Source organism: Mytilus californianus, unplaced genomic scaffold, assembly GCF_021869535.1.
Source record: "Mytilus californianus isolate M0D057914Y unplaced genomic scaffold, xbMytCali1.0.p SCAF_3, whole genome shotgun sequence".
NCBI lineage: Eukaryota > Metazoa > Mollusca > Bivalvia > Mytilida > Mytilidae > Mytilus > Mytilus californianus.
In genome coordinates this window covers 99,425,650-99,443,894 of record NW_026262679.1, presented here as the reverse complement: position 1 = coordinate 99,443,894, position 18,245 = coordinate 99,425,650, and the positions used below count along the sequence as shown (strand labels likewise).

The window sequence follows — 18,245 nt, the reverse complement described above, 5'->3', positions numbered from 1 at the left end:
TTCTAGATATATATTTATTTGCTCTCAGCTACTCGTTTAAATATTTTCATTTACCCAAAAAGGGGTATTTCTAAGATAGGAAGCTTATACATAAGAAAGAAAGAATGTATGTTTTGAAAATTGATTCCTTTCTTTGATTGAATACCAAACAATATTCAGTAACAGCAACCAAGCTCTGTGTAATATACATAGTACAATAACGGTAAAAATCTATAAGAAAAATTTTCCATGGTGCTTTATTTTGGTACACTTTCTGAAATGACCAGTTATTTTAGAAACAACATCTGAATAATAAAAAATCCATTACTAGGAATTGTAATAATGCTTTTGGTGTAATCAGTAGAAAAATTAACTATAGTTTCAATAATTTAGCATTGTATTCCTTTATAAAGAGAAAGAAATGAAGAGGGAAGGTGTTGCCACGACAACAGCAGGAAATAATTTCAGTTGTGACTTTATAATACATATCAATATGGAGGACAGTCATGTGGACCTAAAGGATAAATTTAAAACTGTCCTGGAAAAAGTTGATGAATTGAACAAGAAAACAGTAGCATTGCCAGCCTTAGGTAAAGTATCAATCATCAGGAGTTACAATCAGATTACATGCAACTTAAAATGTATTTAAAACTTGTTAAAAAAGGAGATTTCATTTAGATAAAGCAAACAAAAAATAATCACTAGAAACTTGAGAAGTGACTAAGACTGTATAAAGCATAAGAACCAATAGTAATCAAATTATCTCTCTATTTTCAAAAATCGTCTGTTTTATCATGGTAAAGCTTAAGGCAATCATAACTCACATGTAAAATTTACAAATGTAACATTAAAGTTGTCTTTCTCATTTTAAACTGTTAAATTGTAATCTCAACATTACAGATATGTACATTTTTGTCTAATTCATTAACTTGCTCTCTGCTGCTCAGAACTTTGTTTGCCGATTTCATAGACATGGGATGTTGTAACTAAAATATGTTATATTTGAGACAGATTTTTTGGTTAACTGAACATAGAATGTGATAGGGCAAACAGGGTGCTGTGTCCTATGGTACCCTTTGGAGATGATACATTTATATGTTTCTTTAAGAAAAGTGGTTGATTAACCCCATCCCCTGCCAAACATTGCATCCATCCTACTAAAAATGGAAACACAATATTCAATAAAGGAATTTTGAAAAATCATTGGAAGAACCTATTGCTACCACACTTTGGTTAAATGAGACATTTATCCTCTATATATAAGAATAACAGTTGAAACTTCCATATGCACCCAAGAATGCCTACCCCTGTTACTTAAGTAGAAAAAAATGGACTACAAAATCTGAAAAATTCATAAAAAGGACCAATTGCTACCATATTTTTGTAACATGATACATTTATGAATTGCTTGAAGAATACAGTTGATGGCCTACTGTCGACATCCACTTTCAAACTTGATTGCCACATTGTCTAAAAATAGAATATTGGACAAATAATTTATAACAATGAATGTCTCAAAACTAATGATATTAATTTTTGATTAAACAATAAATTTATGTTTTTTTCTTTTTAAGATTTATAGTTGATGACTCAATCAGCTTTCAATCATTACAACCTCTAGACTCAAGACATGAAAATGGTTAAAATGTTCAATAATTAATTGATTGGAAAATTAACGGGGCATTAGCAATAAGACTAAAATTAGAATATGTTTTTTTGGTTTCAAACATTTATAAAAGTGGAATATAGAAATGATATTGTGTATTAGTTTTCATTTTGGTTCAATTTCATCAAAATAAGCTAAAAACATCGCTGATGTATTATTGGCTTGGGTTACACATGTGTTTAGCATGTTCATTCATTAAAAAGAAAAGAATGTCGACATTTAAAAGTGAAACAAGTTACACACCAGGAATAACCATTTCGTTGATTGATCTGGTCCACAAAAAATCATTCTAATGCAGGTAGATGATGTACATATATTTTAATCTATAACATGAAATCAAACAGATTTATAAAAATAATCATTATTGATTGCACGTGCTTGCCTGTCTATTTATATTGGGTTATATGACTGTCTGCAGTCTTCGGAGGTCATCTCTATGGATAATTAGATGGCATCTAGTCTAAAATAAGCAGAAAATGCTCATACTTATAATGTGTCCATGCATTGTTAATTTTTTTGGTCGTATATTGGTATCACATTGTCGTCGTCCAGCGTCGTCCGAAGACAGATGGTTTCCGGATAATAACTTTAGTAGAAATAAATAGAAATCAATAAAATTTTAAGACAAGGTTTATAACCACTAAAGGAAGGTTGGGATTGATTTTGGGGGTTATGGTTCCAACTGTTTAGGAATTAGGGGCCAAAAAAGGGGCCCAAATAACCATTTTTGTAGTTTCCAGACAATAGCTTGTGTTAAAGTGTATGAATCTCTCTGAAATTATACCACAAACTTCCATGCAACAAAGGGATGGTTAGGATTGACTTTGGGGGGTTATGGCTCAAACCATTTAGTAATTAGGGGCAAAAAAAGGGGAAAACAAGGGTTTTTCTGGTTAAAGGACAATTGAGACAATTTAAAAGCAGTGTAAGGGAGGTAATCCAATTCAAATTAAAGAACACTGTTTGATTACCTCCCTTACACTGCTTGTAAATTATGTATTAAGAAATAATGATTGTCTTGAGGTGATTAGCTGTCAATTTATTTTTAGCAGTTACTATTAATTAATATTAATTTTAGCCATGACTATGTATATGTCATTTTATATTTTAAAACTTTTATAATGTATTTAAATGGGTAATTTTGGTTGCAAACTGCATTAGAAATTTGAATTGAGATACTGACCATATCTTTGAGGGAAAGAATTTTTTTGGGGAATAAGGGAAAGGGGGGAGGTGGAAAAAATTGGAGGGGGGGGGGGACAATTTTTCTCATTTCAGATTTCAGAAATTAAATGAAAATTTCTTCAAGTATTTTTTTGGGGGGTTAATATTCAACAGCATAGTGTATTGCACAAAAGCAAAAAACCGGGGTAAAATAATTTTTTTTGGTAGGGGGGGGGGGGGGGGGGTCAATTCGCAACAGCATAGTGTATTGCACAAAAGCAATAAATTGAATATAAATTCAAATCATATAACCAATTTGAAGTTCTTTGACTACAGTTATTATGTGTCAAAAATTTAGTTACAATCCAAATTCAGACCTGTATCAAGCGTGAATATTATGTCCATTTTGGCCCAACTTTTCAGGGTTGGACATCTGCGGTCGTATCCAGCTGCGCTCAGTGAAGCAATTTATTGTAATTTGAATACACATTTTAGTATGTTATAAATCAAATAAATGTATGAGAATTTGGGTCAAATCAGTGAACATGAATTTGACAGCTAATGCCCCCTAAGGGAAGAACCAGTAGCTATCAAAACCAGACTTTGGTTAAATAAGGTTTATGGTTTATGAACTTCAGTGTATTCCAGTCCACTGAAAACAGGATTCTACCGCCAAAGCTAAAATTAACTAAGCAATTTAAAAATGCAATGAACATTGTTGAAAGAGCATAGACCCAAGTGACTAAACAATGTCTGTAGAGCTTCTAGGTACTTATGAGTTAAAACGTTTAATTTTTTAACTCTCTTGGATTTTAGTATTTGCTAAATTAAAGTTTATAATGTACAATGTTTGATGATTTACAGGAGCAGGAATAAGCTATTCAATAGACAAGGTTGCAGAGAATCTATTTGAAGCTTTGGTCAGTTTTCAAAGGAAGACTACAGATATCTCTGAAGTTCATGTAGTAATTTATGAGAAGGACAAAGTATCTCAATTCCTGGCAGCCATGCAGAACTGCTTACAGTCACAGAGTAACCAATCACAAGGACTGTTCAGTAAAGTTAAAGGAATGTTTGGATATGGTAATGTCAGATCTCTATTATGTAGTTTATTGGGATTTAAAAATACATTTCAGTAAAAAAAAAAAAAAAATGAATGAAAATATTCAAAATTGAACATGAAATATTATATTTCAGTGCTTCATGTCTTCTTCTAATATAAAAATAAGAAGATGTGGAATGATTACCGACAACAACTACTGAACTACAGGCTCCTGACTTGGGACAGGCTCATAAAGAATGTGGCATTGTTAAATATGTTTGTTTTCAACATTCCGCCTAACCTGGGACAGTGTTGTAACAGCACAACATAAGAACAAAATGTAAAAATCAATTGCAAATGGCTTAACACAAAAGATCGGTGCAAGGAAAAAAGTAAAACAAAAATACCGAACTCCAAGGTAATTAAAAAAAGGGGAAAGTTCTTAAAAATTGACAAAATCAAATGTTTTCAACCAATACAAGGAGTGAAAAACAATCGTCATATTCTTGACTTGGTACAGGCATTTTCCAAAGAAAAAGGTGGGTTAAACCTAATTTTATAGCTAGCTTAACTTCCCACTTGTATGTCGGTTGTTTTAGTTCCGTTATATTGACAAAATAGGTTAATGTGGGATCCAGCAGCCAAAACTTTGTAAACATTCATCACAGACATGCAACACAACTGACTAAAAAATTCAAAAAATATATAAATAAATCTAACAAAGACGGCAACAAAAATGTTGCTGTAGTTGATAGTAAATTTGACAAGTATGCCAACAAAAAAGTTTTTGAGTTGATTGTATATTGACAAAGACGCTGATAAAAAAATTTTGTAGTTGATAGTACATACTGTATATAGTACCGGTATACACTTTCTCAATTAAGTTAAAATTAAGTAAAATATAAATACAATGGAATTAGAATGGAAACAACACTGTTAAAGCCTCCTGTGTTCAAATTGCACATCATGACCTGCTGCACCAGGTTAATATGCATACTATGCAGGATACTAATGCATACTGCTAGTCAAGTATCATTCTCCTTCAGAATTTCACAAGAAGTCTTGTGGATGTTCTCTTTTATACGACCGCAAAAAAATTTTGAGGTCGTATATTGGTATGACGTTGTCGTCGTCGTCGTCGTCGTCGTTGTCGTCGTCCGAATACACAATGGTTTTCGCACTCTAACTTTAGTTTAAGTGAATGGATCTCTATGAAATTTTACCATAAGGTTCAATACCACAATAGGAAGGTGGGGATTGATTTTAGGGGTTATGGTACCAACAGTTAAGGAATTAGGGGCCAAAAAGGGGCCGAAAATGAGCATTTTTGTAACTTCCAGACATAACTTGTGTGTTAGCATATGGATCTCTTTGACATTGTACCACAAGATTCCATATCACAAAGGGTCAATGCTGGGATTGATTTTGGGGTTAATTGCCTCAAAATTTTAGGAATAAGGGGCCAAAAGGGGGCAAAAAACAAGCATTTTTCTAGTTTCATGACAATAACTTGTGTGTAAGTGTATGGATCTTTCTGAAATTTTACTACAAGGTTCCATTTCACAAAGGGAAAGCTGGAATTGAGTGTTGTGGTAATTGCCCAAAACGTTTAGTAATAAGGGGCCTAAAAAGGGGTTTAAAATAAGCATTTTTTAGTTTCTAGACAATAACTTGTGTTCAAGTGTATGGATCTCTCTAAAATTGTATTACAAGGTACCATACCACAAAGGCAAGGCTGTTATTGAGCTTGGTTTGGGGGGAAAGGGGGGTGGGGGTGATGAATCATAAGGGGGGCGGGGGTCAAAAAAGGGGTAATTTTTTTTTTTCCTTTTTTTTTTGTTTAAAATTTACATTTTAAGTTAGTTATTTTTTATCACGAAGAGAAAGTAGGAATTGAGTTTTGGGGTTAATTGCTCAAACATTTATGAATAAGGGGCCAAATATTGGTCGAAAATAAGGATTTTTTTAGTTTGCAACAAAAACTTGTGTTCAAGTGTATGGATCTCTGTGAAATTGTATTGCAATGTACCATACCACAAATTGAAGGTTGTGATTGAGGTGGGGGATGATGAATCAAAAGGGGGTTGAAAAAATGTGTGGGGGGGTAGGATTTTTTTTTTCCTTTTTTTTTCTTTAAAATTTTCCATTTAAAGATGGTTGTTTCAGATTTATATATGAAAGAAAATAATAATGATACGGTTATATATCATGAGGAACTGAAATTTAAAATTATGTATATTGGAAATTTAGGTTACATTGGAAAGGTAATAATTGGCTTGGGGGGGGGGGGGGGGGGGGGGTGGTGGTGGTGGTTATGGCTCTAATGTTTAAGGAATAAGGGGAAAAAAGGTTAAAAAACAAGGGTTTCCATTTTAATAGACAAATAATTGAGTAAAGAACATTATTTAAAAGCAGTGTAAGGTTGGTAATTCAAACTCATTTAAATATCTCATCTACACTGCTTTTAAATTATGTAAATTGGAAATTTGCCAATAACTTTATTGTTAATAAATGCATTGGAAATTTGCCAACAATTTTAGTGTAATAAACTTCATTGGAAATTTGCCAATATAAAATTTTGCTGATGAAGGTTTTTTGTTTACCTTTAGCCTTGACTATGAAGTCATTTTCTATTTTTATAGCCTTATGATGTAGTTGAATTATTTAATACTTTTATGATGTGTTTAAATGGGGTTTTATCATGTTTATGGTTGCAAATTTATTGTTTTAGTATAATAAACTCCATTTAAAATTTGCCAATAAAAAAAATTTTTTTTTATTTTTAGCTATGATTATGATGTCATTTTCTATTTTACTTTTATGGTTGCAAAGAAATTTTTATTTTTAGATATTACTGTTAAATGATGCTGATTAAGGTTTTTGCTATGTTTAGCCATGACTATGATGTCATTTTCTATTTTAATATCTGTTATGATGTATTTAAATGGGCTTTTATGGTTACAAAGGAATTTTATTTTTAGATATTACTATAAAATGTTGCTGATGCTGATTAAGGATTTTGTTTATTTTTAGCCATGACTATGATGTCATTTTCTATTTTAATACCTTTATGATGTAATTTCCATTTTTAGATATTACTGTTAAATGATGCTGATTAAGGGTTTTTTGCTATGTTTAGCCATGACTATGATGTCATTTTCTATTTTAATATCTTTATGATGTATTTAAATGGGCTTTTATGGTTACAAAGGAATTTTATTTTTAGATATTACTTTAAATGTTGCTGATTAAGGATTTTTGTTTATTTTTAGCCATGACTATGATGTCACTTTCTATTTTAATACCTTTATGATGTATTTAAATGGGCTCCCATGTATTTAGATTTTTGATTATTTATACATGTTACCAAATTGGTCCACATTGAACAAAAACGGTCCAAATTTCAACTTTATTACATTACATCAAACATTGAATTCTACATATTCTTTGATATATTGAAATTAACAAACAATTTAGTTTATGGATAGTCCACCATAATAGGTAAATTAATTTTTTTCCAGTTCTTACACCACATTCATCCTGTGTCAGAAACCTATGCTGTGTCAAATATTAAATGGCAATCCAAAGTCATAGCTGTATCAAGCTTGAATTTTGTGTCCATACTTGCCCCAACTGTTCAGGGTTCGACCTCTGCGGTCGTATCAAGCTGCGCCCCAGCGAAGCATTTTATTATATATAGAGAGTAACCAAAGGTTCATTTTAGAACCCTAATCTCAGTTCTGTTATCCTCATATTTATCTAAGAAAAGAGGGTTTCTTGAGTGCTGATTTTAAAGTTCTTTAGGGCTAATCTATGAAAAATTGTATTGGAGGGTTGGACACCACATGATATTTTTATCTGTGGGTAATAGGGGTAGAAGCAAGAACAATTCTGTTCCAAATGAAAATAAAAATTTTGGGTAGCAGGGTATAAAAAAAAAGGTGTTGTCAAACCCCCTTATATTTTCCCCTGGAATAGCCCTTATCAAATCTAGACCAAGTACAAACTTTCAACTTTGTGTTTAGGAGATAAGAAAACAGTATCTACAAAGCAATGGAAAGTCAGTAAGATGCCAAGCTCTGTTCTGAATCTTGTTGTGTATGCCAAGAAACAGAATGATGCAGATTCAGCGCTACGATCATTAGAAGAGAGCTTGATCAATGATTATAAAGAAAAACTTATTGAGGATACTGTAATTAAAGAGCTCTCCAAAGAACAAGTGAGGTTTTTCAATTAAGACACTGGCTTAGTAAAAGGTTTTCTTAAGGTTTACCAAAGAGAGTAAATATAAAAATAAGAAGATGTGGTTTGATTGGCAATGAGAAAACTTTCCACTAGAGAACAAATGATATAGAAGTTAGCAAATTAAATTCAGTTTTAAAAATCACAAAGTTTAATACTATTTATTCTTATAAAAATTTTATTTAGAATTATCTGTTTGTCAAGTGTCATAAATGTGCGAGACTTAAGAAGGATAGATGTAAGTATGCATGACTATACGATATGGGTTTTGCTCATTGCTGAAGACTGTATGGTGACCTATAGTTGCTTAAATTCACATCATTCGGACTCTGCTGGATATATGTCTCATTGGCAATCATACCACATCTCCTTATATTGTATGGTTTCAATACATGTATCAGCAAATTGAGTTTGAGTTAACTACTAAATTCTATGATTACAGTATTGAGGCACTTGGTCCTGTGTTTTCGCTTGTAATACCTATATTATATATTAAGTGCTTTTTCTGAAATGAATTTATTTTATATTATTCCCTGTAACTTTTGTTATTCTTCCGATCAATATTAAAAAAGGTGGAAGGTGAAGTACTAAAAAAAACTAGATAATGACCACTAATAGAATATTTATATATAATTAGATACATGAACCATTTTAGTAATTTCTAAATTGATGACATATGTATAGCTAATGTTTTTGGATCATATATCACAAGACAGTTAACATATGAAAGTTAAAAGTTTCTTAAGCATTCAATATGTTTGTGGCATGTTATTTGATTTAAAAAAATTATGTTAAAATTCCCTGTTAGAATTACATCAAAATTATATTCCATTGCCTCTTTAATCTCATCCTTGATTTTATCTATCCAACCAGTTGGTGACTTACATGGTTTATATACAAAGCATGATTGAAAAAAAGATTTTTTAGATCAGGCTTAATTTTGAACAAAACTGTTTCAAGGTCACTCACTTATTTCAAAATTGGTGTTTTTTCTGGAAACAGAAATGCTTTCCCCCTCTATATTTAATTCTGAAACAGCCCTTACTGTCATTGTGGTACAAAATTGGACTTAAATATTTAATGTTTTCTCTCATAGGAAGCCAAAATTATGAAGTTAGAAGAAACATGTGAAGTAGAGATAGACTTTAATAAGAGAATAGGTCGTATCAAAGTCAGAGGTTTGATAGAAAATCTGTCCGAGGCTATGGATGAGGTCCACAAAATTTTACGAGACGTTGACAGACAAAGACAGAAACAACAACATGCTAAGTTAGTAGCAGACATGGTGCAGTGGTATTTTATTTCTGTAGAAGATACTGGACAAAAACTGGAGGAGTATCCAGCAGAAGTTAATCTAATTTTAGAACAAGCATTAAAAAAAAACGAACCACAGGCATTCTTCCTCGATAACAGTGGAAATAAATATATTGTGGACTTTAATAATTATGAGGAATATCCTGAAGATGATCCATCTGATACTGTGGCTGTTCTCAGAAAGTCTAAAATGACAGGTAAATGTGGATACCAGTTTAAACATGGGAATATATGGGGATAGATGCATATTCTGTACACTGTTATTAATTATTATACCCCACCTCTAGGAGTGAGGACCATATTGCAATTACTCTGTCCATCCTATTTTCCTCTTGTTCATCAAATATTTCATCAGGAACAATTGAACAGAATGGCTTCAAATTTTGTCAGTAGCTTGGAAGTGGCGACTTGTAACATGGGACTCTGGATATTTTGAATAAAAAAAAATATTTTTGTCACACTTTTCTACAGATCTACTGATAAGAATGTCTTCATATTTGTTTTGCAGCTTGACATCCTGTTTCTGATACTTTGAAGTACAAGTAGGGGTATGCTTAGCATGACAACACATTCAACTTCTTGATGAACATCTAACATTGCTAATTGTGAATGAATTAAGTTATCTTTCAAAAACCTTGGAGTAAATTTAAAAGAATCTAGTGAAATATAAAAATATTTTCAAAATGAACATTGAAGAAAACAAAATCAATTTTAGAGGTAAAAGCAGAATAATTAAAAGTATTGTGTATAAGAAGTTTTATGTATGATTGCAGATTCTGCTTTTGATATGCCATCTAACTGGGCATCCATGGATCAAAATGAGAATATAAAGATTGTTACATTACAACCTGCTGATATGGAGTACCAAGATGTGGTAAAAGATTTCCAGACGAATATGGCAGGAAACTATAACAGTATTGTTAAGGTATTACAGTAAGGATTTTATGTCTTCACAAATTATCTCCCCATTACGCCAACTTATTTTTTCATTCGTGAAAATGGAAGCCATTGTAGAGATGAAGCACTGTCACTTTTGCTCTTTAAAATCGATAAATTTATTTACATAGCATCATTAAGATCCTTAAATATAAGACAGTTGTATTTTAAGACAAATGTATCTACTAGCTATCAGGCATCATTTAATGTATTTTTAGGCCTTTTGTCACCTAAAGGATGTTTGCTCCTCTGTTTCAAAATACAAGCTTTTTAAAAGACTGTTATAAATTGATAGTATATAGATTAAGGAACTTAAAAAATAGATAAAAGTGACAGGTCCGTGTTTTTGAAATATAGTTAATTAAAAATTTGGTGGGAAAGGACTCTCCCTAGATTTTTGCATACATTTAACATTGGTACCTCTTTTCTTTCAAAAACTATGAAAATTTTATTGAAATAAAAAAAATGGCTTTTTAAGCTAACTGTAATAAAATTATAAAAAGAAAAGTAGGGGTTAGCAGCCAAAATTCTTATTGGAATTACATGGAAAAAACTAGAGGACTCCAAATATCTGACAAAAAGTTAAAAACAAGAGTAGCGAACATCCTTTAAACTATTGTCTGATTGGTTGTCAGGGGGGGATTTTCAAAAGTTAAAAAAAAAAACCCAAAAATTTCTAATTGAATATTTCTTGGAAGGCCAGAGGTTGATGACTATTTACCCTAGATAACACACAAAAAATTTAATTTTCTGAAGTTATCCACAAAAAAGATCAACAATTGAAGTCTGTTGTCAAGTGCTTTAAGTCAAAATTTGTTATTCAAATTTCCCTACTCTGTTGTTATGACTCATTAGAAAGGTTATTTTACTTGACCCATTGCATGTATGTTTCATTAGAATCTGTAATTTTGATTGGCTGACAGCAATTGCGAGGCACTCCATATTCATATTTCATTTCTGTATAAAATTCAACAGCTATGAATGCATTGAAAACGAAAAGCTTAATATAACTTTTAATTTCATTGTTGTGGCATAAAAATGTAATTATAAGAATTGAATGCTTCTTTTTATAATTTTATATGGTTGTAAAAGCTGTTGTATTTTATACAGAAATAAAACATGAATATGGAGTCTCGCGATTGATGTCAGCCAATAAAAATTACAGATTCTAATGAAACATACATGTTATGTAATTATATATAAATAAAGGCAAATATAGGTTTATATTAATGAAACAGCAAACCATCAACACAAAATAGAAAAGACATCTAAAGGTTAACAAATAATAATCAATGTATGTTTGTCTTTACCTTATGGAGATGAACTTAATTATGATTTTATTTTATCTTTTAGATGGAGAAAATACAGAACAGAACTTTACAGCAACAATATGTAGCTAAGAAAAAGTCCATGGATTCTACAAATACTAAAGGGACTAATAACGAACTGAAACTTTGGCATGGTACAGCCATGGAAGCAGTCGATAGTATTAATACATATGGATTTAACAGAAGCTATTGTGGAAAGAATGGTAATTAAAAACATGAAAAGCAAATTTACATTATCTTTTGACTTTTGTATTTTTCATATTTTTTTTGTGCTTTTCCTCTCTTTTTTTATCGTTGATTAAAATTTTTGTATCAATATCTACAGTGAACCTTCTTGTATATATTCAACACTCATTACCTTGTTCAATTTATTATCAAATGATCTACAATAGATACTTATATTAAATCTACATACAATAGGTTAATAACCACAATGTGAAAGAATTTATTACTTTTTTCAGCTGTGGCATATGGTAATGGAGTTTATTTTGCTGTCAATCCAACTTATTCTGCTCAAGCCCAGTATGCTCGTCCTGATCCCAATGGTAACAAGAGGATGTATATGTGTAAAGTTCTAGTTGGAGAATTCGCCAAAGGACAGGGTGGCATGAAAGTACCACCACCTAAACCAGGAGCTGCTGGTGGCCATATTTTATATGACAGTGTTGTTGACAATCCTCAGAGTCCTGGCATCTTTGTTATATTCCATGATACTCAGGCTTATCCTGAATATCTCATTGTCTTTAAATGATACAGCATTACTGTGTGCAAGCCAATTTCATAAAATATATTTGAATTCCATAACAAAATTTCATGAAGTTTATAATTATGATAATTTAACCATTCTGACATTTCTTAAAAGCATGCTTACTATAGTTAGCTGAATTTCGTTTGTAATGAAGTTTTGACATTTTGATAATTTCATCAATAAGGGATTAGAAATTTCATTAAAGCTTTATCATCATGCATACATTTGCTTTTATTTTGAGGAAATATTTAACCAGTTCTCATGTGATTGTATATTTGTGCATTTTAAAGCTGCATTCCTAACAAGATTCATGTTTTCTTCTCTATGATTATACCAGTTTTTTACTTCTTTTTTCTGAAACTATTACCATATATTGGGTTTTTTCACATAAGCTAAAGAAACGTGTCAATTTCCTGTATTTTTCGAAGATTTATCGCTGTATGACAGTTTCATACATTATATTGTTAATTATCCAGTTTTCATAATAATTAAATTGGCTAATCATACATGTCATACCTTTTGACAACACAACAATCAGTGACCTGTTAAAAAAATGTGAATTTGAGACGATCTATTGATTGGTGTCATAACCCGGACATGTTACATACAATATAAAGATGAAATAAAATTTATCACATTTACACTGATATTTGTACAAATATGATTAAAACATACTCTGTTATACCATCACAAAAATGATCAAAATTCCTTTTAATTTGTAGCATGTGGCAATGTACAAAATTTACTTTCCTTGAAATTTCTCCGAATTATCTGTATTTTAGTTTGTAGTTATTGTACTCATATTTATTTGTAATGATTCAGTCAATGAGTTTATGTTGTCTACATATTATCAATATGATACAGTGATTTTTTCGGGTGTATTTTCCCATTCAGTGAAAATTTAACCTGCCCAATTTGGTCATCAAATCGTGAAAAAAAGCTGACACAAAAAATTGATGTACAGCGTAGTTTTTTTTATAGATATGATAATGGCAATATTTACTTTTCTGTTCTAAATACTGGCTGCTTTTATCTCATGTTAAAAAATTTAAATTTTCACATTAATAGGAACTCCTTTTTTGACAGTTGTATTATTCATATGTATTCTATAACTTTCAAAAAAAGATATTTTTTATCTTGGTAATATTAGACAAAACTAGATAGTCTAAACGATCAAATCATATGCTCCATGCAGACAGATAGACTTTCCCTCTACAGTTTGAAATTGTCATGATGTATGATTAATTCTGATTTTCTCTTGATGTTTATGCTTAGATTGTTCAGACAATAGCCATACTACATGACTGTGATATGTAATGAAGACTGTTGTAATTTGATTGTTTAGGTTTCATGGAATTTCTGTGTACAACTCATTTTGTATAAGTAACTTTGATGTGCTTTATTTAGATTCCATGGAATTTCTGTGAAAAAAACTTATTTTGTGTAAGTAACTTTAATGTGCCATTGTTTGAAATAAATTAATCCAAGCAAATTTTAGAAGATATCTTAACACCAACTTTAAACTGATTAACCAACCCATTTGCCCCAATCCTGCCTGATGTTGTGATTGCACTAGCCATACTTTTATAGCCCGTATTACCCTCCAGATTTTTTAAGAACTGCCCCAGCTGAGTTTTGTTGACAGCAGGGAGTTCCACCATGCAATTCATGGCCAATAAACTCTTTCCAGATGTGTTTTTGTCTCGCCTTGATGGAGTCAAGACGTAGGTATGCTGTTTCCGGTGGCGGCTTCAACAATGTATTAGTTTGTGATTAGTTCTAGTTTAAGGTGAACCACTAGTGGTTGGTCAATGATATTTGGTATGCAGTTGTATATGCACTGGCACATCTCATTTCCATGGAGATTATTTGGCCCTGACCCCTCAGTCATGGTCTGTTGACTTTGAAACTTTTGCTTAGTTTACATATATTAGTACATGGCACATCTCATTTCTATGGAGATTGTTTTGTCATGTACCTTCAGTCATGGTTCATTGACTTTGAATATTTGCATAACTTACATGTTAAAGTATTGCTATTTTAATTTCAACATTTGCATTATCAAAAATACAAAAAGGCGAGACATATCTCTGTGTTAACAGTTTATTATGAAAATATAACAACTTTATTGCTCTTTCGGGAGATAATATAAAAAAACTGTGAAAAGTAGCAGAAATCTGTCGGGGATGTCTGTCTTTTAGTGGTTACTACGATAATGGTATAGGTCCTATGTATTTTCTATCATCATAAAGGATGCATAGGTAGGTCAGGAACACAAGGAGGTAATGTATGGCCAGCGAAATTCTGGTCTGTAGAAACTAGGTCACTGTGTTGTCAGAAACCTGTAAAACGAAAATTTTTGCAGACCTGGCTTGACATTAATAATTCATGAGCAAGACAATGAAGTTAAATTAAAATATAAGAAATAAACTGAAAATTAAAAATTTTCTGCTTGGGTGTGTTTGTATCCACCCGCCGCCTCCCAGCATACAATACACCCCCCCCCCCAATGCCATCCGTCCCCAAATCTCAATAAATAGTTTTATAGATCAGCACCAGCTACAGTAAGACACAAAAGCAATGTATCCTGGAGAAGCCTGTAGAGGGTAAATTATTTTCCATTATGATTTTAGACCATATATCCAATTAATGTTTTAATCCCATATATTGTATTTGTTGTTGCATCTGGTAACCACCTTCTGCACAAATTTTTGTCTTTAATGTAACTATGATGACCCTGGAGGTATTGATCTCAAAATCAATAGGGATCTTCCTTTCATTATATATGCTCAAGTTTTCAAACATAAAATGTAATACTAGTATTTGATTGAGCATTACCTTTTCTGCACAAAATGCTGTCTTTCCTTAGTATCTTTGACCTTGATTTTTTTGGTATTGACTTCAAAATTTGCAGTTACATTGGGCTTCTAATTATATATGATTATTAACACAAGTAAGTTTGAAATCCAATATGTAGAATTTGATAAAGCATACGGGGAACGACTTTTCTACATACATTTTTGTGTTTTTTTTTAAAATTATGACCTTTAACTTGAAATATGACCTCAAAGTCAACGGGATCTTCCTCTCATTATATAAGACCATATATTCAAGTAAAGTTTCCATCCTTTGTAAAGTATTGAGTCAGCATCTGGAACGAAAATGACCTGACGAAGTGATGGACAAAATGACTGACAGACAGGTAAAAAATATATATGACTTAAACCACTTCGTGGCTTGTAGCGTGGGGTGTAATAAATAGTTATTCGGTGCTTATTTATCATAAGGTTTGCAGGTCACTCTGCTAGGTTAATTTGACTTTATCACATTTCTATAGTTCATTGATAACGTTTGGTTTTTGAGAAAAGGCAATTTTTTGAGTAACTCTAAGACATGATGTATTGACCAGCTATTCTCTTACCAGGTTACTTTGAGTATTAGTTTTTCATATTTAGAATCTTTGCTTTTCTAAATGTAACTGTGACATGATAGAAGGGGGCACTTTATTGTTTATTCTGTCAGTTAATCTGTTTGTCCGTCTCGTATTTATTTAAAGTTTTTTTTCTGGTTACCAGGAGTGCAAGGTTACATTACCTTAAAACTTGACATAACATTAACGGTACCAATTTTTCTGCACCAGATTCGCATTTCGACAATAAATGCCTCTTTAGTGATGATCGAGACCAAAACATTTGAAAATCCAAAAAAAAATAATGAACAGCTTATAAACCAAAAAGGACAAACAGTCAAGCCAAAGCCGGTCAAGGAATCCGAGATTTGGTTGAGGGAGATACATTGCTTAATTCAGTAAAATAATTACCAAAATTTTGTAGCAGCAAAGTTTGATAACCCAATATCAGTAATTTCATGCCAGTACTTCGGTATTGGCTACTGGGCATGTTCATTATGATATGAATTTTTCAAAACTATATGCAAAATTATGGTTTTGACTCCGATTTCATGCGATAGTGTGAAACCAGTTTATTTTCAGGTTGAAGTTATTGATAAAGCTATTTTCGCCTGGGACTAAACCATGGATTATATCACCACAACTTCAAGTGAAAATGCATTCAACGTATGAGAATACCTTTACCAATAAAGGGTATGAGAACAGTTGTGGTTTATTCAGAGTTCTATATTAGTACTACCAAATGCGAGAACGGAATAAAACGCATGGAATAGAGTATACCATTTTGTTATTGACAAAACCATAGTCATAAATGATTTAAACAGGTTGAAGAAAAACAACGAATTTAGATAACTTTATGGTTTTACAAACAAGAGGATGTTCGTGGGTACTAAAAAAGAACAATGTTTAACTTTGGATGCTTGCAATAAGAAAACTTCAATATCACAACCTGTTTTGATTGGAAAACGAGAATATGTGTCACCGAGCAATAACACATTACAATGTTCACACGAATCAAAGATACTGACCGTCTTCTCATTCAATGGATAACTCGTTGCCTTTGTGTTATGATACTCTTTGCCATTCTTGCCGTAAAGCTTGAGCTAATTTTAATGAAGCTGTAGCCAACATGAACCATGACGACCAATTATATCCCTGATTTGCTCAATCAATGATTTATTTCAACCTCCAAGACCTGCTCTTGTTCGATAAAATTTGTACTCTATGAAATTCATTTTTTTCTTCAACCTTTTTATTTTGTTTATGCCTGTTGTCTTGTCAATAACAGAATTGCAGAATTTGTATACTTTTTGAGCCAAAAATAATAGTATATGTTATAATACTTTGGTTTCCGAAGTCGTGGAAGTAGAGACATAGGTGTTGCTTTTCCGACGATGACGGCGGTGTCGTCGGCGTCAATAATCATTAAGTTTTCTGTCAGTTTGATAGGAACTACTTGTAGTAGATCAATGATATTTTCTAAAAAGTTGCTTTAAAAATGAGTAAGGCTGATAACAACTAATGACCTGTCTGGACATAGACTGAACTGATCTTATTTGACTTCAAGCGAATTGTCTGCACAGTTCTGAATTTGCCGCAATTGATAAGTCTCAAAACTAACTAAAAGACTGAAAAATACTTAATAAGTTACTTTTCAATCTTTTAAGAGCTGTTCCGATTAAAATAACAGTTTCAGGTCAAAATTGGTCTACTTCTGCAATATTTAGTTCATACATCCTACACAGAATTCTTATGGTTTTTTGCAATCATATTAGACATATTAAATGCTTCAAGTAGCAAAGAGTTGGTCCTGTCAACAGTTATATAACCAAATCTTCACGGATGGATGATACAGGTTGATTGCCATTGATTGTATATATAATTACACATAGGATTTACTTTTATTTTCTACTACAAAGCATATGATAAAGCGGTAGAAGAAAAAACCTTTCATTTGTATTTTGTTTAATTTACTCCACATTTTCGTTGTAGTTTCAATTTTGTTCATACTTTTGGAGTAATAACCATAAATTTCAAATACGTTTCTCTAGGTATGATCAGTTGGTTTATTCCCCATTTAACTGGAGTTTGTTTAACAAATGAAAAGCTGGCACAACCTGTTGATGCTTCCCGAACTGCACACTTACATTCACAGGTTCCAAATTCTTGGAGTGATAAATAAGAAATGTACTAGTATAACTAATGTGTTACAATTCATACAGAAATACTCCGATTCCTCATCCAAAAACAATTTGACTAAGCAAAATCTACTTGCTTGAGGGAGTATAACAAGTCAGGTATTTAGAAACCGAAATTGTTTTCAAATATTTTCTCCAAAGTCCCAATATACAGATAACCTTTTTGGAGAGAGAAAAGAGTCGAAGAAAAACTGACAAAACCCATGACAAAAAACGAAA

The 18,245-nt window shown here is 31.8% G+C and overlaps 1 protein-coding gene across 1 annotated transcript in view; it reads left to right on the top strand.

Annotated features, from left to right (window-relative positions):
* LOC127735519 (protein mono-ADP-ribosyltransferase PARP14-like) overlaps window positions 1–13,911 on the top strand; it is a 54,390-nt gene extending 40,479 nt beyond the window's left edge. Inside the window, exons 16-22 of the mRNA XM_052245701.1 lie at window positions 393–569; window positions 3,674–3,892; window positions 7,877–8,070; window positions 9,190–9,604; window positions 10,181–10,332; window positions 11,697–11,874; window positions 12,133–13,911. Of these exons, the coding sequence (XP_052101661.1) occupies window positions 393–569; window positions 3,674–3,892; window positions 7,877–8,070; window positions 9,190–9,604; window positions 10,181–10,332; window positions 11,697–11,874; window positions 12,133–12,422 (1,625 nt within the window). The 3' untranslated portion in view covers window positions 12,423–13,911. The remainder of the gene's footprint in view (window positions 1–392; window positions 570–3,673; window positions 3,893–7,876; window positions 8,071–9,189; window positions 9,605–10,180; window positions 10,333–11,696; window positions 11,875–12,132) is intronic.
* Window positions 13,912–18,245: the final 4,334 nt, after the last annotated feature.